The sequence below is a fragment of the Fusarium poae genome, chromosome 4 (genome assembly GCF_019609905.1).
Source record: "Fusarium poae strain DAOMC 252244 chromosome 4, whole genome shotgun sequence".
NCBI lineage: Eukaryota > Fungi > Ascomycota > Sordariomycetes > Hypocreales > Nectriaceae > Fusarium > Fusarium poae.
The window spans coordinates 764590-786103 of record NC_058402.1 but is presented as its reverse complement, the minus strand read 5'-3'; the positions used below and the strand labels follow the sequence as shown (position 1 = coordinate 786103).

General features: G+C 50.1%; 7 protein-coding genes across 7 annotated transcripts; 5 read left to right on the top strand and 2 right to left on the bottom strand.

Moving 5' to 3' along the window:
* Positions 1-118: 118 nt before the first annotated feature.
* On the top strand, positions 119-2242 carry FPOAC1_010372 (uncharacterized protein; the record flags this gene model as incomplete). The annotated part of the gene is made up of 1 exon (XM_044854763.1): positions 119-2242. The coding sequence occupies one exon, from the start codon at positions 119-121 to the stop codon at positions 2240-2242; it is 2124 nt and encodes a 707-aa protein (XP_044702076.1).
* A 1530-nt stretch (positions 2243-3772) lies between these two features.
* SAR1 (COPII coat GTPase) lies at positions 3773-4602 on the top strand (the record flags this gene model as incomplete). Its single annotated transcript, XM_044854762.1, has 5 exons — positions 3773-3791; positions 3850-3953; positions 4052-4091; positions 4143-4208; positions 4262-4602. 5 exons carry the CDS (start codon positions 3773-3775, stop codon positions 4600-4602), a joined length of 570 nt encoding a protein of 189 aa, XP_044702075.1.
* A 676-nt stretch (positions 4603-5278) lies between these two features.
* On the top strand, positions 5279-7639 carry FPOAC1_010370 (uncharacterized protein; the record flags this gene model as incomplete). Its single annotated transcript, XM_044854761.1, has 2 exons — positions 5279-6257; positions 6306-7639. The coding sequence occupies 2 exons, from the start codon at positions 5279-5281 to the stop codon at positions 7637-7639; spliced, it is 2313 nt and encodes a 770-aa protein (XP_044702074.1).
* An 804-nt stretch (positions 7640-8443) lies between these two features.
* On the top strand, positions 8444-10700 carry FPOAC1_010369 (uncharacterized protein; the record flags this gene model as incomplete). Its single annotated transcript, XM_044854760.1, has 4 exons — positions 8444-8473; positions 8529-8840; positions 8895-10494; positions 10546-10700. 4 exons carry the CDS (start codon positions 8444-8446, stop codon positions 10698-10700), a joined length of 2097 nt encoding a protein of 698 aa, XP_044702073.1.
* A 488-nt stretch (positions 10701-11188) lies between these two features.
* FPOAC1_010368 (uncharacterized protein) lies at positions 11189-13260 on the bottom strand (the record flags this gene model as incomplete). Its single annotated transcript, XM_044854759.1, has 4 exons — positions 11189-11233; positions 11311-12407; positions 12460-12812; positions 12866-13260. The coding sequence occupies 4 exons, from the start codon at positions 13258-13260 to the stop codon at positions 11189-11191; spliced, it is 1890 nt and encodes a 629-aa protein (XP_044702072.1).
* Positions 13261-14828: 1568 nt separating this feature from the next.
* Positions 14829-15797, top strand: FPOAC1_010367 (uncharacterized protein; the record flags this gene model as incomplete). Its single annotated transcript, XM_044854758.1, has 2 exons — positions 14829-15543; positions 15598-15797. The coding sequence occupies 2 exons, from the start codon at positions 14829-14831 to the stop codon at positions 15795-15797; spliced, it is 915 nt and encodes a 304-aa protein (XP_044702071.1).
* Positions 15798-16340: 543 nt separating this feature from the next.
* Positions 16341-21304, bottom strand: FPOAC1_010366 (uncharacterized protein; the record flags this gene model as incomplete). Its single annotated transcript, XM_044854757.1, has 2 exons — positions 16341-20881; positions 21169-21304. 2 exons carry the CDS (start codon positions 21302-21304, stop codon positions 16341-16343), a joined length of 4677 nt encoding a protein of 1558 aa, XP_044702070.1.
* Positions 21305-21514: the final 210 nt, after the last annotated feature.

Genomic DNA, 21514 nt, shown 5'->3' with positions numbered 1-21514 from the left:
CCGTGTTTTTGGAACTTGATCATAATCTCCTGATCATCATTGGAATTCAGCTTTACTCTGGATCCAAACGACTTGACCCACACTCAAATCACGCATTTATATCTCCCTATAAACCAAAATGACCACCATAACCAACAACCTAGATACGCCCTGGGTGGCTCACGGCTCAGAAGAAATCGAGGAGGCAGACGAACCACCCGAGATAAACTTCAAGAAGCAGCAGTTCACCTCAAACGACTTCCAGCGAACCACCATTCGACCTTCCACCGAGAAGAAGTCCTCCTTGTTGACCAAGGCCATCAATGGAAACTCGGATGACGACCTGTACATTCCCCAAAACACCACCAACACTCAGCAGCGACGCCGCTCTCTTGTCAGCAACATTAGCTTTGCTTCCACCGCCGAGCTCACTAGTGACACTGGATTCACCAGTCCTTCTCGCCCAAGCACTCCCAGCCCACCTCTTGCCGACATGGCCATGCTTCGCTTGCACGACGAGCGAGCCCCCGTGCCGACTCACGTTTCTCTCCTAGGTGCCGCTGTCAAGTTGCAGCAGGGAAAGACTGAAGAGCCCAAGAAGCGATCTATTCAGTTTGCATGCGGTGGCAAGCCTACAGCACCAGTGCAGCCACCTCGATCTCAACCCATGGAGAAGGCCCCTTCTGCCCAGGAAGCTCCCCGCAAATCCTGTATCAAGTTCGCTTGCCCAGCTCGACCCGCCTCTACGCAAAATACCCCTCCTCGCTCCATTGGAATCAACACAAACCGCAAGGATGACACCCCCAAGGCGGAGTCACCATCTACTCCCAAACGAAGCATCGCTATGTCTGCACCTCGACAAATCACACCCCGCAGACATTCCATGTCCCGTCCCAAGTTTCTCCGTGCCGACTCTTCTGACCTCGCTACGGATAGCTCCCAGTTCCACGAGTTTGCCAGTGGTACCACCCGCGAGGACGATTGGATCCGACGTGACAGCACCGCTGTCGCAGTCAAGCTGACCATCAATGACACCCTGGTCAAGGAGAACAACATCCGTCGTTTGGCCACCGAAGCAGAGCAAGAGGCTGAGGAAGAAGATGAGCTTGACAACGACGACGATGCCGATGTTGATGATGATGAGGACGACGAGGAAGATGAGGATGAGGACGAGCTCGACGTTGACCTCGACGAGGATGACGACGAAGACGAAGATGATGAGGATGATGATTCTGATGGTTACCACACCGACGAAGAGACCGGATTCGCCGACTCAGACGACGACGACGAGGATGATGATATGCGCCTCTGGACACCCGGTGCCAAGTCTGTTGTCCACATCGGATCTGGTGCTACATTGATGCGTCGACCTTCCCTCCACGAGATGCAGTCTGATTCATCAATTGCTACCGTGAACAGCCAGCGAGCTAGCCGTCGTTCCAAGCGCGTTAGATACGCCGAGGAAGCTCCCGATCTTCCCGACAGCACCGATTTCGTTTGTGGTACCTTGGATGAAGACCGCCCTCTCGAAGAAGCCTATCTCTCGTGCCTCGCAGCTCGACGAAACGAGAAGCTCCGTGTCATCCCTCAGGACATTGACCCCAGCTTCCCAGCTTCGGAGCCCGAAGAGGAGAATGATGGAGAGATCTTCAACCCTGTCCACCACGAGAGTGACGCCGACGAGTTCTTTGGATCTATGGAAGACCTGCACCAAGACCGTGATCGTTCACGTCGCCGACGCAAGAGCGAGCACGCTTCTCCCAAGCGATTCCGTTCACCCCCTCCTAAGCGCCTTCATTCGCCTCCCCCCAAGGCCCGGGCTCGTTCGCCTAAGCCACTCTTCAGCCGTCAATCCCCTCGCAGAGCAAAGTCCCCCGCTCCCATGCGCAAGCCCATTACTACCCCTCTCGGATCTCCTCGCTGTGGCCAAGTCAACTTCAACCTTGCTGGCCGTCCTGGTCTTACCCACACCAAGTCTCTGCCTCGTGGTGGTGCCATGTGTCACCAGCGAAAGCACCCCCGCAACAAGATGACCTACGACAACGACACTCACATTCGTGGCGCCATTGACATTGTGAAGGGCTTGGAGAGCAAACGTCAGCGACGCAAGGAGAAGTTCCACCAGAAGTACTGCAACCGCGCCCGTCGCGGCAAGATCCCCGAGCCCAAGCCCGTTCCTGGTCGCGGTACCGAACGTATGCGAGAGCTCGGCCTTCTGATGGCTGGTAAAAAGGACCAAACCAACTACGTCCTTTCCATCTAAGCACGCTTCTTTGTCTTTTTCCCCAACTGCACAAGAACCGCAATGCTTTTCTCCCTATTAGACTGCGAGACATGTCACGATGAAGATGATACATCTTACGACTTTTTTAACTTGATGACTACAACATGTCCCTTTTCATTACTCTCTCGGCCAGGTCTCCGAGATTGTCTACCTGTACATACTCATAATGGACCGACACCCTTTGGATGCAGAGCTTGGTATCATCCGAGTTCTTTTCCTGTATATATTTTTTTCTCACTTTTCTTTGTCAAAAACTGCATAAAGCGGCCGGACAACGCTCGCTATTGGCGGGGGAGCCATGTTTGAACTGCTTGGATACCCGATACAGCATATTGGTATTACGAGGTTACTTGCTCGGCGTTGGATGAGGGAATATCATGACATGCATTTAGCAGATATCAATAACGATGATGATTATCTCTGCAATTATTTTGTGCCTTTTGTGAAATGATGAATTCTGAATTTGCGATTTAGATTGCTAGTTACCGATTTATCCAACGTGATGATCTGTCCAGATATATTTGTTGTCGTAGGACAGCTGGAGTATGAATTGTCTCTGGGTGGCAAAAGTTGTTTACCCAAGAGACAGAACAATTAGTTACTCTACACCACACTGTACTCTCTCTTAGGTTATTTGTTTCCCACATCCCGACTTTGGTCTTGGGCTTCTGTTAGCCTAGGTAGTCTTGAAAGCTGTACTCTTCAAGTACCATCCTTTGACTCGGTCATCCCAGGCAAGGCAAGTCTCGATTCGGGCATGTCTTCTTACTAGACCTTTTCCTTTTAAGTCTCTAAGAGATAGATTCGATCTTGGTAGAATAAATCTAATGACACCCTCCAGGGAGACTCCCTAGACGGAGAGCAACCTAACCCGTCGCCTATGGATCAGCTCCTCTCTATACGAACTCGAAAGCTCTGCTTGGTAGGTCCTTTCGCAAGTTGAACCTTCCATTTGTACAGAGAGGAGAGAGTACTTTCTATGGTATGCACCTCTTACCTTCTACACGAATTGGACTCTGAATGAGGGAGTAGAGTATGGGTCTTGACGGACCAGTCTGAGGCATGAGCTTAGGTGCCTCTGAGACTATACGAGTGTTGATATGTGATTCATCGGAGGATGTTGAATTAAAAAATTAACAAAAATCATCGCCCTCACAATTGCTTATAAGAATATTTTAGCAGTTAAAAGTTATCATCCAACATGACCATCTCCGAATCATAAAATAAGTCATGTAACGAACGACTTACAAGCAGGCACAAGCCACGCATTCAGAGCAAAGTGTACAGCGTGACATGCCACTATCATATATGCCTAATTTCTCAGGCATGAATCTAGCGTCACCCTTTCTTGCCAGCTTTTGATCAATGTAGCGCCTCGTACACCCAGCTCTACTTACAATCAACGACGCCAACGAAACGTAACGACTCTTTTTCTCTTTTGCACCATACACACCACCACTTTTTTTTTACTGCCAATTAATACTCACTCACACTTAATACGTTGTCATCATGTGGATCGTGAACTGGTGTATGTATTAAAATGCATCTCTTGCGACTTTGGATGGGCTGACACGTGCTATGTATAGTCTACGATGTGCTGTCCTCCTTGGGCCTGCTCAACAAGCACGCAAAGCTGCTTTTCCTCGGTCTCGACAACGCCGGAAAGACTACTCTTCTTCACATGCTGAAGGTGCGTCGATACAATACTGCTGGATGGATCTTGTTCGACTGGATTGCTTGAAAGCGGTGGCGGATTCGGAGGAATATAAAGACTGACGATGGATATAGAACGACCGTGTTGCCATTCTCCAACCCACTCTTCACCCCAGTAAGAACCTTTTCGAAATACTATAATGGAGTTCGTACTAAGACATCGCAGCATCCGAGGAGCTTGCTATTGGTAACGTCCGCTTCACCACTTTCGATCTTGGTGGCCATCAACAGGGTACGTGAACATGATCTCTTTCGCTTTCGACATACTTATCTAACAACCAACAGCCCGACGTATCTGGCGCGACTACTTCCCCGAGGTCAACGGTGTCGTCTTCCTTATCGACGCCAAGGACCACGAGCGATTCGGTGAGGCCAAGGCCGAGCTCGACGCCCTCCTCTCTATGGAAGAGCTTTCCAAGGTTCCCTTTGTTATCCTTGGCAACAAGATCGACCACCCCGATGCCGTCTCCGAGGACGAGATGCGACACCAACTCGGCCTCTACCAGACAACCGGTAAGGGCAAGGTCCAGCTTGAGGGCATCCGACCTATTGAGCTCTTCATGTGCTCAGTAGTTATGCGCCAAGGTTACGGTGACGGTATACGCTGGTTGTCGCAGTACGTCTAAGGGAGGCTCAAAGGGATACGGGGGGTGGGTAGAGATTATATCTTACGTTACGTTACATCTTGGTCGATGGGAGAACGAAGACATGTGACTATTCAGTGTTTTTGAGATTCAGAAATTCTCCGTTGGGCGAACAAAGGCTGTGCAATTCAACTATAACAATTTGCTACGACTAAGCGACATTGACTCCCTGACAATAGTTCCTGTGATAGTAAAAATCGACCGACCCCCTGGTGGTATTTGTGCTAGGATCTATGCTTACAAGGGGCGATATTTCGGGATGCTCATGAACGATAGTAAGCGGCGGGTGATGGCATGATGCGCCATTCAACTGGCCCAGCATCACTTGAAATAAAAGGTAGAATAATCAGAGATAGATCTCACGGATCACTCACCCCAATGTGGGCTCATTTTCTTAGTGTAGGTGGTGATACCAGGTGTTCGATAACGGCCTCGGTTCGCCAAGACGGACTGGTATGGGGCCCGCCTCCGTACCATTTTCCCCAACGGAATCTACGTCATGTTACTAGAATCGTCACAAGACAACCCAACTCAAATCACTGTAATCAATTACTCCTTTAATCCGTGACAACAAATTACAACTTCCTAGACCTCAGCTTATGTTTCGTTTTGGTCGGCGATGGGTTAGTGATCACTCACAACATTAAACTCGTTCGCAATGTCGTCGTCATCATATTCCTCGCTACTCCCTCGCGATTCCGTATACGGATTTCCACCAGAGGCTTTCGACACCTCCCTTCTTCCAGATGTCGATACTGAATTCGTCGATGCGCAAGACTTGGAAGCCTTTGAAAAGGCGCTCCAAGCTCCAGATCCTCTACAGAGTCCAACCGATGAAACCGGCGCTCGGTCGCCGCGCAGTCCCAGCTCGTTCAGTGTGACAAAGAGACCTTCACAGGTTGAATCGGGGCTTGCCGACGACGTCGCTGCTGTCGCCGCAGCCGCAGATGCTACCTCTGGGGGTCTCTCCATCCCTCAACCGCAAAGCCAGGGAACATTTATCACAGCGCAAAACGATTGGGCGCCTGTCAACGAAAAGATCTATCGCCGTCGACGAGGTTTTAGACGAAACAAGCGCAAACGCGGAAATGGAAAGGGCCCCGTTGAAGGTCTTTTAGGAACTCGAACCAAGGACGAGACCCGAGAAGGATACTTGTATCAAGTTTCGAAATGGCCTTTACTTTTTTTCGTGTTTGCATGGCTGGGCGGACTGGCTGCCATGTACCTATCGACAAGATTGTATATCTGGGTATATGAGCACTTTTTCACATGGAGAGGTCAGCGCGAAAGACTTCGACGCAATCTGCGAAATGCTTCAAAATACGAGGACTGGGTATCAGCTGCAAAAGAGCTGGACACATATCTGGGCCGACAAACGTGGAGGGAAGAGAACGATTTCGCCTACTACGACTCAAAGACTGCACGGCGAGTGTGGGAGCAAATGAAAAAGACGAGACTTCGCGCCGAAGAGCAAGAGAGCAAGGGTGAGAAGGGCGATGGGGGTAAAGCAGTGGGCGAGCTCAAGGCGTTGATTGAGGCTTGCGTAAAGAACAACTTTGTTGGCATTGAGAACGCGAGGCTGTACAGCCAGACATATTACGGAACCAAGAACCTGGTACAGAATTTCCTCGATGAGGGTGAGATTCCAATCATTGCGTTTCGTATTGTAGACTAACATGACACAGAGGAGAAATGTATCAAGTTTCTGGCCAGCACGAAACAGCTGGAGATGGAGCAGAAACGAGTCCTTTTCAAGCATGTCTATGCCAACTACGGAAGAACAGCGCTCTGTCTATCCGGTGGTGCAGCCTTCGCTTACTATCACGTTGGTGTTGTTCGAGCCTTGTTGGATGCGAACCTGCTACCGGATGTTATCACTGGCACCAGTGGCGGTGCTTTAGTTGCGGCTCTGGTTGCTACTCGAACAAATGAGGAGCTTGACAAACTTCTTATCCCGGCTCTTTCTGAACGCATCAACGCTTGTCGTGAGTCCATTACCACCTGGTTCCCGCGATGGTGGAAGACTGGTGCTCGTTTTGACTCTGTTGACTGGGCACGACGATGCGGTTGGTGGACGCATGGCTCCTTGACATTCCGGGAGGCCTATGAACGAACAGGTCGTATTCTCAATGTTACCTGTGTCCCGGCCGATCCCCACTCGCCGACAATTCTATGCAACTACTTGACAAGCCCCGATTGTGTTATTTGGTCCGCTGTGTTGGCCTCGGCCGCAGTTCCCGGAATTCTCAACCCCGTTGTTCTCATGATGAAGACACGAGATGGAAGTCTAGAGCCGTATTCCTTTGGACACAAGTGGAAGGATGGCAGTCTGAGAACTGATATTCCCATCAAGGCATTGAACACACACTTTAACGTCAACTTTACCATTGTCAGCCAGGTCAACCCTCATATCAATTTGTTCTTCTTTTCGTCTCGAGGTTCAGTCGGCCACCCAGTCACACATCGCAAGGGACGTGGATGGCGAGGTGGCTACCTCATGTCAGCATTCGAGCATTATCTAAAGTTGGATATGAACAAGTGGCTCAAGTTTATCCGCCATGCCGAGTTGTTGCCACGACCTCTGGGCCAAGACTGGAGTCAACTTTGGCTGCAGCAATTCACTGGAACCATTACTATTTGGCCCAAATCACGAGTTTCCGATTTTTGGCACATCCTGACAGATCCTGATCCGCACCGACTGTCACATATGATCCACGAAGGAAAGCAGAGTGCTTTCCCCAAGCTCAAGTTTATCGAGAACCGACTCAAGATTGAGCGTTTGGTTGAGCGAGGACGTACAGACTCACGTCCATGGGTGCGCCGAGGTAGCATCCAGACCATTTTGAGCGAAGAGGATCTCCGAAGTATTCTCGTCGACGAGATGGAGAATAGTGTGACTACAGAGGAGGAGACGGACAGTGAGGATCTTGGTGCTCTTGGCCTCGGTATGACTATGGCCGATGGTGATGTTCTTTGCGAAGAGCCGAAAGAGAAGAGTGATTCTGAAGGCAGTAACTAATTGGATCACCGAAGAATGAAAGGAAAAGAATGCATCATCATGCAATATGTTGCTTTGTTATATCTGCTAATTAAAATTGGGTTTGCTATAATTATTTTGGTTGGGAGGAACAGTAGATTGTTTACGGCGTTATTAGTCTAAACCAAGCGTTTCATTTGTCAAAAAAAATAAATTTAGTATGCTGATAAGTTGAAGCCTTTTGAATACGAATCTCAACAATGAACCAGTTCCTCTCCTTAGCATATTCTCATACACTTAAATAGATTTTAATGGCTGGCGCTAGAAGCTGATAGACTGATTGATTTGCAGGGTCGAGTACGCTAACAACAGTGGCTGTCCGCTGCTCCTTCTTTCTAAAATTGATCCCCCCCTGTAATCGAAACTGTGAACACGGTGGCGCGTACGGAAGGAGCCCAAACGGCAAGTGGGGAGTGACAGATAATCCGATTACCGGCAGCCGTCAATTACCTATAGTGGGTGCTCTGACCTAACCTCCATAGCAAATGCGCTGCGTGGCCGTAACTAAACGACAGTTCGACTCGACACGACACTTTCTTCTCTTCTCACCCAAACCCAAACAAAGTTTCCCACTGCCTGTGAAAATACATTCTTTTTTGGGGCAGAGAGTTTGTTTGTGGCGCTGTAAAGAGATTTCTTTCTCTTTTGTTTTGTTCAGTGGATTTGTGCTGTGTGTCTTTGTTTCCAACGTCTATACTTTCAATCCATCGCCTCAGAGTTGTGGCCTACGTTTCCTTCTCAGTCTCTATACCAGAGTAGCCCTGGGGCTCTCTTTGAACCGTCAAGATGAGTTCAGACTACTCTTACGACGAGCAGGTAAGTTACTTGCAGCAACTGCGCTCTACCCTTTACTGACCTGTGTTGCGAATAGGGCCAATTCTTTCCCTTCTTTATCCTCACACTTTCCGGGATCGTCACTCTTCCCCTTACCTACACACTCCTTCGTCCGAGTCGCAGCGATGATGCGCTAGCGCCACGAATCAAGACCGACTACAAGCCAGAGCATGCGGCTGCAGTCGACTCCCTCAAGACAGCGCGGAAGCGCAGCCAGTGGAGGGTCAAACGGGCCATCTTTGTGGTTTTTGGCTGGGCCATGATGGCTGGTATGGCCTACCTCATCGTAGTTACGCAGCGAACTGTTCCCAAGCTCTACAACCCTTACGACATCCTCGGCATCTCAGAGGTGAGTCCTGCAACAACTCTACAGCTCTGAATACAGAATACTAATAGCCACTAGTCCCTCAACGAGAAGCAAATCAAGTCGCACTACAAGCGACTTTCCCTCAAGTTCCATCCCGACAAGGTTCGCCCTGACCCCGCCAAGAACGAAACCGTGGAATCTCTCAACGACTTCTACGTCGAACTCACCAAAGCCTACCAAGCCCTCACTGACGAAGATGTCCGCAACAATTACATTCAATACGGTCACCCCGATGGAAAGCAGAGCTTCAGCATGGGTATTGCCCTTCCCCAGTTCATTGTGGCAGACGGCAGTGGAAAGTACGTTGTTCTCATGTACACCCTGCTTCTTGGAGTTCTTCTGCCTTGGCTCGTCGGATCCTGGTGGTACGGTACTATGAGAATGTCCAAGGAAGGTGTCCTGATGGAGAGCGCAAACAACCTGTTCCGACAATACGACGACGAGATCGAAGAAGGCGGCATCATCACGGCTCTCAGCGTTGGCAAGGAATTTGAGGATATTGTTAAGGGTGACAAGATTGAGACGGCTCTTTCTAAGATCGAGTCACGAATCACAGCCGATAGCGATTGTCAGCCCACCGCTTCTGGCATGTCAGTCAAGGACAAGGACGCTCTTCAAGATCTCGATAACGGCGCGCGACGTAAGGCTCTTGCTCTCCTTTGGGCTTACCTTGGCCGCGTTGAACTCGACGATCCTGCTCTCACCAAGGCCAAACTCCAGACCGGCCCTATTGCCCGCGCTCTCAACCAGTCTTTCAACGCCATCACTCTCGCCTACGGAAACATCGGCCCCATTGCCAACTCTTTCTACACTAGCCAGAACTTGGTTCAGGCTGTTGCACCTCACGCTTCTCCTCTCCTCCAGCTTCCCCACATCACCCCCAAGATCGCCAGCGCCATTGAGGGCGAGACCAAGACTCACATGCCTGTCCACCGTTTCATGGATCGACCCGACGCTCAGCGTAGACAGATGGCTATCGGCGAGGGTCTCCTGACTGAGGAGCAGTACGAGACTGCTATTGGTGTTGCTAAGCAGATTCCTTTCTTCCGTGTATGCCGAGCTTTCTTCAAGGTTACTGGCGAGCGTTTCATTACTCCTTCTTCGCTTGTGTCCCTCGTTATCAAGGGTCGCTTCATTCCTCCCGGTACTGATGATGTTCCTGCTATCAATGAGCTGGATCTTGAGGACATTGATCCCGCCGAGGACGATATTGAGGCTATCAACGGTCGCAAGAAGAAGACCATCAAGGGTCCCGATGGCAAGCTTATCCCCATCGAAGAAGAATCCATCCTGCCCCCTCTCACCCACGCTCCTTACTACGCCCGCGACCACTCTCCTCAATGGCACGCCTTCCTCAGCGATTCCAAGCAGGGCAAGATGGCTGTTCCTCCTTTCCATTTCGCCAAGTTTGACCAACCTATCGTTGACGATGAGGGCAAGCCTACCTTCAACATGCAGACCCTCAAGGCCCAATTCGCTGCTCCCCCTCAAGCTGGACACTACACCTTTGTTCTGCACGTTATCTGCGACGCTTATGTCGGTTTCGACACCAAGATGGAGGTGACACTTGTTGTTGAAGAGGCTAGCAAGGCGGTCGAGATGCAACAAGAGGATGAGATCAGCGAGCCTGAAGAGGGTAAGTTACAATGCAGTCATGAATCGAATCAGTGTGCTAACTATTTATCAGATTCTCTCGCTGGACAAATGCACGTTCTCAAGACTGGTCAAACTCCCAAGACTCGCAGAAAGGATTCTGATGACTCTGACGATGAGAGCGGCACAGATGAGGAGGAGGAGGACGACACTAGCGCAACAAATACAGATACTGAGGACGAGTCATAGCGGGACCAGCAAGACACAACCGAGGACGACTTTATTTCTGGGATGAAAGAGAGAATTATAATCACTTTATGAACAACTTTCTCAAACCGTGAGCATGTGCGTATCTACGAAAGAAAAACCCTCAGTGTGGGATGTATGTACTGGAAGCGGAAGAAGGCAGAGGAAAACACCTTGGGTTTTGGGCACATATTTCTACGCCTAGAGACGGGTTGGGAGTTTGGGTGTTAATCCAGGGCACAGCGTATTTAACAATTGCTTAGTGTGCTCTTTTTCTAAATTCACTTTTTCATGTTTGAATTTGCTTGGTCGTTTGACTTGAAACCATCTTTTTTGGAGTAAAACTTAAGCATCCATCTTGTACAACAAAAATAACCTAATAAAACAACTACCGTAGCATATACGCCCGAATTACTATTCCTTTTATTCCATTCAACTTGATGCCTGTGAGGCGGGCTTCTTGGTTTCCACACATTATTTACAGCATTCTTCTACTTCTTCCAAATCTCGGGACCTTGCGAGCATGTAGACTTGGACTATAGGTGGTATATAAAAATTCCCAACGACGCAAGTCCAGCTTTCGTCACACTGGCTTTTCTTAGCAAACCCTTACACCGCAGACTTCGACGCCCTTGCTTTCTATGCGAGCGGATCGACTGAAGTACTTGACGGATAGTTCGCGGATGAAGAGGGCATCAGCGTCACTCCAGACATCGAGACCCATACTCTCCACAGCGTGGCTGTCTACACAAATGGCGTCTGCGTCATCAGGTTCAGGATCAGAGTCTGAGGGACGAAGTGCCGTTCTGTCGTCAGAGATTTGTGATAGGCCCTCATCCTCGTCGTCTTGGTCAGTGTACGGTTCATCTTGGCTGTCGGCTAGATCAGCTAGTACGGAGAGTATTTGTGTTGTCAGTCGGTGAAAGTAGGCGATGATGGCGAGTTCGAATCTGGCCTCGCCAGAGTCATCATTGGCACGGCGAGTGGCGTTCAAAGAACTAAGCGAGTCTGAAATTTGCTCAGAACGTGAGCCAGGTCGAGGCATGGTCATGGACGAATGGCCAAAATCAGCGAGTAGGGATGCATCATGGGCCGCTTCCTCTTGTTGTTCCGATCGTAGTTGTTCACCGGCGCTGGCCCACCACATGTAACCATTGTAGGCGAACGCTGCCCAGGTAAGAGGCTCAACAACTTTTTCAACTGCATCGTCTCGAGGGTCACGAACAATGTGGTTTGAGTGGGTAGAAATCCTACGGGTGAAACGCTCATCTTCGGGTGATTCTGGGACCATGGTGGGTGTTTGAGTGGTAGCTGCAAGACGAGAGAGACCATTATTGAGGGAAGTAAAACGTCTGAGATCTCGCTGAGTCGCCTTGATCGGTTGTCCACGAGGACACTCCACCGTAGGCCAAACCCTTTCTGTAGCATTGGATGAGTAGTCAGGGGGTAGAGTAATAAGCATATCCCACAGAGTGTCCTTCATGGCAAGGATACTGTCAGTAGTACATGCAATCCATCCAGAGCCTGACTCATCATCTATCACATCCTCGTCATTCTGTTTTTTCTTGGATGCTTCAAAGTCATCCATGAGAAAGGGAATGTCATGAACACCAATGGAGAAGAGTGGTCTCAGACGTTGCGTCGAAGTTGAGCTAGGCAGTATATCGATAACAGAAAGGGGAATGTTGGAGAGAACAGACAGATTATATACTGAGGAAATGAAGGTCAGCGATTGACAGCACATAAAAAATTGGTGACTCACCAAAATCGCAAACCTCATGAACTGGAGCGTGGCACGATATTAGGATGCGTTTGCGTAGTAGCGCAGCGCGATGTATGGGAAAGATGAGAGGACCAAATTTGTCCAGAAGACTGGTCAAACTCCAAGCGGGATGGTATGGCGAGAGTTTGTTTCCGGGAGGTATTAGAGCGGCGCCATCAGAAGCAGATCGGTTGCGGTTATGGGCCTTGCGGTGGAAAGGTTGTGAAATAAGAGCTGGAGAACTGACGGGCGTTTCTCCTGAGAGGGGGCGATTGCCATTGCCAGCCTTTTCGCGGTTGGCAGCCCAATAATCATCGAGTATACTCGTGTTCTTGCGATCTTCTGCCAGTTTTCTATACGAAACGTCAGCCAAGTCCAACTGAGTACGGAGTAGATATGTACGTACGCAGCCATTTCCTTCAATCCTTCAGCGTGCCTCCAAGCGCGACCCAAACGACCATAGCTCAGGGGAACCAAAACTCCAACAGCAAACATTCTCGCATTTCGTGCCTCCTCCTCGTCGCAAGGCATGTTGACGAAAGCGCTAAGTCCGGCATGAACACTATCGTGGACGAAGTAGATGAGGTCTTCAGAGACGGTGTGTAGCCCAGAGGGAAGGGACTTGTACTCGACAAGACCTTCGAGGTCAATGCCTGGTGCATTTTGTTTCCAAAGAATTGTGTATCCGGCCTTGACGTCGAAGTGAATGAGAAAGAGGGCATCGATGGGAGGACGGTCGGTAGGTTGGTTGGAAGGCATGTGGACAGAAAGCGAGGGTTGTCCCCGGCGAGAGGAAGCCATGTTGATTAAATTATGAGGAGACGCGCATTATTTTCCGACTGGAGAATTGAGTGCGCGAGCTAGCAAGCGCTCGAGTCGAGAGTTTAGTTTGTGAGGGGAAAGACAGGCGAAAGCGAGAATATGATAAGTGATAGCACGCAAGCGAGAAGCGAATTGGAGCAGTAGACGAGCTGTACGATGAGAAAGAGGCGCGACGACGGTCAAGATGTATTATTATATTGAGCGGTAGCGCAAAAGACAGCGACAGTCACAATGGGAATGAAGACGGCCCTGTTGGGGGGTGGTGTCGACGTTGATGATGGTCGTGTTGGAGTTGAGCCTGGCTTACAGTGGTTACATTAGATTAGGTGCTAATAGCTCCCAGGTTTATCGATAACCGTTAATGAATCCGATAAGCGCTATGCACGTGATGCAGCTAACAACGATACCTATACATTAACTACACAGTACTGCTTGCACCTCTTTGTTATGAACTGATTGTAGTATCTATTTGGATAATGAGGTTTAAACTTGAATAGACATGAGTTCAGCTGTCAATTCACATGTCTCAGACTCAACTGGTTCTGTACTACATTCTTAGAAAAGGGTGTGCTTTGACAGTCCCGTGATGCCGGATTGGACCCGAGATGCTACCTCAAGAAACCTATATAATATATCAGAAGGAAATAAAGATTGTAAGACTGATCAACTATTTCTCCGCGTTTCGTTAGTACTATGAAAAGGTGACATGCACAGTTTGCCTTCAGTCATGTAGATGATGGGGTTGGACGTTTTATACTTAGTACCTACCTTAGTAGTGATTGAAACAAGTGTAGTCTAAATAACCAATGTATTGAATTATGATCAAACATAATAGGTACTATTATTATATAGTAGAACAATGAATGGCCTCTTGGGTGTTGGGGTACAAAAATAAACAGCGAAAGAGGTGTGGTCTAAGTAGCATAAACTGACCTACTAATTTTGTCTCTTGTATCTTGCTTACTCATCACCATCCATGTCTCTAATCCTCATCCTCGGCGTCGACTTTCACAAGCCAACTCTCCGTACCTGTGACATCACATCTCAACCAATCAAAGCACACCAATCAAAGGCGTTCCCGTCCCCGTGTCAAGCGGCCGTTTATAGTAAAAGTGCCTGCTAATTTTCCCACCATCTTTTGGGATACTTTGATCTTGTGATGTAGATGATATTTCGCTCACCTTTTATTCTTTAGAGAGTAACTCAATAGACTTGACTCTCTAACTATAAGTCCTGTTATTCTGTATAGTTACTAAGATCCCAAATGCAGACAAAAAGGTACAAACGAAAAAATAAATGAACCCCGCCATCACCGGAATTGATTGACCTCCATACTAGCTACTAAGGTCCATCTACCCACTCAACAACCCAACCCCCCGCCAATTCCTCTCCATCCCAGCTGACCTCTTCTACTTCTACCTCTCTGCCTTTTTTCTTGTCTCACTATATATTTACTAATCTACCTATCAGCTGTCTTTACCTTTGAGCCACAATCTTCACTACGGCCACGGCATAGACCAGCGACGGCCGCTAAAAAACCGCCCATCATGTCCTTCTCCAGCATCCTCACCTACTTCGCCCTTGGCTACGCTGCCTTGACCATCTTCTTCTACGCCATGTCCCTCGTCGTTCCCCAAGCCGCCTTCGCCGCCCGCGCTCTCGCCTCTTACGTCTCTCTCCTCATCGTCGCAGCCTACGGTGTCTTTGCCTCCATCTTTCTCACCCTCATCGGCAAGCAGGGCATCGCGCAATGGGCTGTCGGCCGCTCCTTTCACTACCTCATGCTCTACACCACCGGCGTCGAATTCGTCATTGAGGACCCCGACAATGTTCTAGGAACCACACGCCCTGCTGTCTTTGTCGGCAACCACCAGACCGAGCTCGATGTTCTCATGCTAGGAAGAATGTTCCCCAAGTACTGCAGTGTTACCGCCAAGGCTTCGCTCAAAAAGGTCCCTTTCCTGGGCCAGTTCATGTCTCTTAGCGGTTCTATTTTCATCGATCGCAAGAACAGCAAGGATGCCCGCGATGCTATGAAGGGTGCCGCCAGCGAGATCCAGTCCAAGCGACAGAGCGTCTACATGTTCCCCGAGGGTACTCGAAGCTACGCCAAGGAGCCCATGCTTTTGCCTTTCAAGAAGGGCGCTTTCCACCTTGCTGTTGAGGCCGGTGTGCCTATTGTTCCTTGCGTAGTCGCAAACTACAGCCATGTTCTCTATCCCAAGACCTTTACTTTCAATGCGGGAAAGATCCCCGTTAAGGGTACGTATACCCTATGACCACGTCGAATCTGTCCAAAATTCTAACTGTATACAGTTCTCAAGCCCATCCCTACAAAGGGTCTCACCGCCGCCGATGTCGAAGAGCTCACCCGCACAACACGCGAGCTCATGCTCAACGAGCTCGTTACTGTGACAGCAAAGGCCCGTGGCCAACCCGTGGCCGTGCCAGCTTCGCTTAGCAACTCAACAACTGGCAAGAGCTCCGCCATTGACACCAATGGATCGGCGCAATAAAGGCATCTTTCTGAAGAATCAAAGACAGTAAAATGAAAAACCCATAAGAAAAGAGGAGGAATAGGGAATTGTGTGTGTTTTTAGGAGAGGAGTTAGCTAAACGGGGAGTCGCATCGAATGCAAAGACTTGAGACAGCCTTTTGATACCCCCATAGACGCAATAGGCGGCTTGTGCTTGATTTGGGCTTGAGCCGAACTGCTTTTGTTTATCGTTTCTTTTTATCATTGCTTGTTTGTGGGTTATGAGACATCCTGTGTACATATGCATATGGACATTTACCAATTGTCACCATTTCGGAATCATAAAGGAAAACTTGCTCGATTGCAATATACGTACACATCTCGTGTTTCATCTGGTATCATCTATCATATCTTCTCAAAACCGGAGGACCAAAAACGAGATGCAACTCCAAGATCGCCGAACCTGCCATATCTCGACATGCTTCCATGAACCCATTACAAGAATATACCGCTACCATATGAATAAAGTCCCACAAGAGAAAAAGCCGCCCGAACTTTTGAAAACAGCAATGCCTCACAAGTCTACTCCCTAAGTGCTTGCAGTGCCTGTGTCAGTGATACTACCCTCAGACTTCGACCTCTCTTGAGAGAAGTTGAAGTGTTGGTGACTGTAGGGTTCAGATCATCCCGCCAGAATCGGAAAACCCGCTTGAGATCTCGAGGAATGCCCTCAAGTACGACAGTCGAGATAGGCACAAAAGGACGATCCTCCATGCCAGCAGCAAGAATGGCATATTCTTGAGCAAAGTCGAGAGCGTTGCGGAAGGATGAATACTGGGACTGGGCACGAGAGCCAACAATGATGTACATCTCAAAGAAAGCATCGAGAACATAAATATGTTCAGGGGAGAGGTCGTGTTGGTTGAATGGCGCAATCTCAAAGACCTGCTGTCGTGTCTCTGCATCTGAGCAAAAGAGTCTGCTGCAGTATTTGGAGTAGTTGGGCTTGAGTCTCCAATGATCGGCAGAGTGAGGCTTTGATCTTCCCTCAAAGAGGCCCCAAAATGACTCGGGCTCATCACCATCATCAACCTCGATCAGCTCTCCAGTGAGTGTGAGCTCGATAGCGACAAGCTTGGCGGCGCTGAGTTCGGTCACATCGCATCCTCGTCCCTTCCAAATAAAGGCCTTACCCTGACTGGTGATAACGTAGACAAATCCTGCGCATAGGCTTGCTGTGGTCAAGTCGCACTCATCAAAAGCGACCTGACCCTGATAACGCCGGCCGCAGAGCATGTTGGGTGCTAGTGAATCGTATTTGTTGCTTGAGCCCCTTCTTATCAACATGACACCACCAAGAGCTTGAAGGAACTCGGTCGTTTCCTTGCCCTGGTGCATCTTGACTACCTTGCCGCCCAACGCTTTGGCTTCCTTCTGAACAAAAAGAAGCGCATCGTCGGCTGCAGACTCTGGTACTTGATCGCCAACCCAGAAGTAGATTTCCAATCGCTTCCATCCAGCTTCGTTTGTGAAGCTATGGGGGGCAACGTACATCTCTCGTTCAAATAGTGTTCGCTCGTAGTGAGACGCCACCGGGGTCTTCTTGCCCTCCGCTGAGATTTGGAAAACTTGGAAACTGAGGCTCTGAATCTTTGTTGGTCCTGTTGGAGGTCGATTCATCAAAAGCTCCGCAGCATCTACCTTGTACTCAGCCTTGGGAGGCTTCGGCCCAAAGAAATCGGTCAGCAAGCTTGCAACATCGTTGCCCTGGCTGGGGGTTTTTGGTGGGGCAGACGGCGTTTGCTGGGCCTTTGGAGTTTGAGGCGCGGGAATCTCAGGCTCTTTGCTAGGGGGTGTAGGTAGGGGGCGAGTGGCCACTCGAGACGGCGTCTTGTTGACTTGTAGAGGCGAAGAGTGCTCAGACTGAGGAAGAGGACGAGGGGATGCTTTGGGTGGTGTTTGGAGAACGGCAGGCTCCGATCTTTCCAATGAAGGCTTTGTAGATGGCGAAGGGGCTGGGGCTGCGCTGCCAAACATGGCTCTAGCGTTCTTTACAGAGACGACTGGGTCACTGTCGACTTTTGTTGGAGACGATGGCTCAGGCTCTGGTAGTTGACGTTGAAACATTTTGACTGGAGACCGAGAACCTGTACGTTGATGAGTCAATCGTACTGGCTCTTTAGCAGGCTCTGGTGCATCATTTGAGCGATCAAGGAATCGAGACATGCGGTTGGTGTCCAGCTTCTTGGGTGAGCCGGGCTGTGAACCAGCGTCACCGGTCTTTTGGATTCTCAACGGTGAAGGAAAGTCATTTGGTGTAACTTCAGCCTTGGAAGATCGCTTGGAGGGGAATGAGGGGGTTCGGCCTTCCCGAGTTAAAGGTCTCTGGGGCTCGTTATCTCGAGGCGCAGCTGTGGACTGGGTAAGAACAGGCTTTCTTTGGATTGCGGCTTTAGCGGCGACCTGCTGTTGAATAGAAAAAGGAGCGGGAGTAGGCTCGGCTTTCTCGACAGGAGCAACGTTTTGTTCCAGGGGCTTCTCCTTGGCAGGTTCGATAGGTTTCGGTGTGGGAACGGGCTTTTCCTGTGCAGGTTCTTGTTCAGTTGTTGCAGCTCCGGAGGCGGCTGAGGGAGTAGCTTTGGTTGGCGCCTTTCTCCTAGGACCTCGAGCTCGACCCTTAGTCATATGTGTCAGTTGCGGCCCAGGAGTGGAGGGTTCTGTAACCGTTGCGCTGGCAGACCCCTTGAATTCGGATTCTTCAGGGGCCTTGCCCCCGTTGGTAGCCATGGGAGGCGGTCCTCGTGCGAGCATACCAGCGAGGGCCGGGTTGAACCGTCCAGCGAGCTTACCTCCTATACCCCCCTGCAGTCTACCAGGTGAGCTCGTTTCCTTGTGCAGGCCTGGTAATCCTCGTGGTGCCTCCGGTTTCGCTTTAGAATCGGTAACTACTCGCTTTAGACCCTCGTCAGCGGGTTCTGGGGCTGGTTTAGGAGCAGACTTGGGCGTAGAAAAGGTCTGGCTGTGCATCCTTTTGGGACCTGGTGTCGGCTTGGGCGAATCTGGCTTACTCGATGCAAGTGTTGACTTGACGTCAGCCACGGACTTTCTCCTTGCCATTTCAGCTCTCCTAGCAAGTCCTTCTGGAAGTGGGGAATCGTTCGTGGGTGTGTTGCTCCTTGAGATGCCTTTTCCTTCGGCCTGGGCTTTCTGAAAGTCGTCCTTTTTCTTCAAAATGGCCTCCTTGAATTCGTCCACTCGTTCTGTCTTTTGCGGGCCTCCAGTTTGGTTCAGGGAAGCCTTGCCTCGAAGGATATTATCCTTCAACTCGTCAGGAGCCACATAGTTCTGCGTCTTGGTCCTGCGAAGAGTGCCAAAAACATTCTTGAACTCAGGCTCTTGAGTCTTGGGCGTATCTGAGCCAGTTGGCCTAGGTCTCAAAGATTTGCGGAAATCTATCTTGTTCGGTGCCTCCGGCTTAGTCGTGGGAAAGGTTGAAGCAGGTTTTGTTTCTTTGGGGCTTTTCGCCTCCTCCTTGGTGGGCTCCGGTGCCTTCTTCTCTTGTTCAGTAAGCTCTGGATCGGGCACAGGCTCAGAATCAGAATGGGTAATCTTTGCCTCGGTGGGAGTCTCAGGTTCGAACTTAGGCGCACTCTTGGGGAATCCCAAGCTGCCATGCATGCTAAGAGGTCGGTTTCCACCAGGAGGGGGAGAGTATATACCGCCAAGGCCAGTCGTGTTGGTCTTTGTTGCTGTTCCCATTGGAGTAGACCTCATAAGTCCCCCGATGCTAACTTGGTGCTTGTGAGAAATAGAACCTGGGCGAGGCCGGGTAGTTCCCTCAGGAAGACCTCCCTTGTTCTTGTTAAGTTCGGCCATCCATGCTGGTTGCGACGAACTGGACTTGTGGTGAGGCTTGTTTGGGGACTCGGGAGGCTTGTTCAAGGCACTCTCGAGCCAGCTTGACTTTGTCGGACTCCACCTTCGGGGATCCATTGTCTTAGTTGGACTGAGGGGCAAAGCAGAGTCACCCAAAGCGGTGTCCACGGTAGGGGCAGGGGCAGGGGCAGAAGCAGGAGCAGGAGCTTTTGGTGTGATCTCGTTATCAGACTCTCCGTGTCGTGATGTCGGTCGACTTGAGCCTGGTGTTGTCGCTCCAGGTCCTGATCTGCTCTGTGGGCGAGTATTCAAGGACAGACCAGGACCTTGGTTCGATTGGATTGAATTGACACGGTTGAGGCTTGGAGGGCTAGTAACGCTCCATCGCTTGACACTGTCTGATCTCTTCATCATAGCACTCTGGACAAAGCCGCCCATGCCCTTTGTGGGCGAACTGGATCGCGAATTGGACCGAGTGGGAGACAAACGGCCTGGAGAGGCGTTTGAAAGACGACCATCCAGAGACTTGTCTTCTGCAGCATCAAAACCAGGCGGGTTGAGAGATGGAGGGTTTGCCAGCTTCATTTTAGTAGGCGTAGCAGGTTCCTCGGCAGGTTTTTCGACAGGTTTCTCAATAGGCTTTTCGACGGGCGGGCTTGACTTTACTTGTTCATCAGTCATGCCCGGCAATTGCGCCTTGACTGAGGCCATATCTAGGCGGTCTGTATCCTCAACCTGGTTCTTTCGGTAAGCAGCCGAGCTTGCCCCTCGGTCCGCTGTTTGGCGGAACCATGAAGGGTCCTTGGATCCCAGAGACTGGGCAATCTGATCCTTCGAGAAGGTCTCTTCGGTGGCTGACGCAGGAGCAGGTGTGGAATCATGCGACCCGATAAATGACCGTTGGGTCGCATTTTGGGTTGCGAGCATGCTTAACGGGCGGGTAGAGCCGCTACGGGAGTTGGGCCTTCGCTGCCACGACAGTGTAGAGTAACGGGTAGGTGGTGTGGTTGCAGATTTGGTGTCGACGTCAGAGGGAGCTTCGTTCTCCTTGGTCGGTGAAGAGCTCAGATCCATTGAAGTGTCGGCTTTCGCCTCAGATTCTGACAATCGCGAGGCACTCTCGTCCCTCTGGAATCTTGGCGAATCGAGCTTCAATGCCTCGGTGAGGTGGATACTTCGTCGACTCGAACGTGGTGAGGGAGTATTTGCAGGTGATGACTTTTGTGGTGAGATGGATCGGGCACGTTCTGCAATGTCAGGTGGTGGTTAGCAAAACGGGCACCATCAGCGTTTGTATGATTTTAGCTGTCAACAATGTTCACGTAGCCAAGTCAAAACCATGGGTAGATGAGTAAATAGCAGCAGAAAAACGGAAAGTAAACAATGGGCGTACGACGGGAACTAGTTGGCCCGACAAATAGTAAAGGGAGCGCCATCAATGCAGCCAGCAAAAGCCTCCCCAAGAGGAAAGGAAATCCAAGCGGCCGCATTAGAAGGTTAAGCTCTTTCTTTTCTGATTGTTTTTATTTCTCACCTTCTCGACGAGCTTGTCTTTCTCGCTTTGCAGCCAAGTAATCTTCGAGCTCACGAGCTCTCACTTCGTCTTCTTCGATCTGTTGACCGCGCAGGCGCTCGACCTGCTCGAGAAATTGGGAGACTTCGTCGGACATGGCTCTGGGTCCTTTGGGACATGACACGGAAGGGAGTGGATGTTCTAAGAGTCTGGCGTCGGAGAAAGGGAGGGGCACTTTTGGAGAACGGGCGCGAACAAATGCAGTGCAATCTCACGAGCAAGGTTGCAGTGAGTATTATAGAATGTTTTTGTTTATCTTCCCAGAAGCCGAGCTAGCTTGGAGATGCTGTGCTTGTGCTTGGTGGTG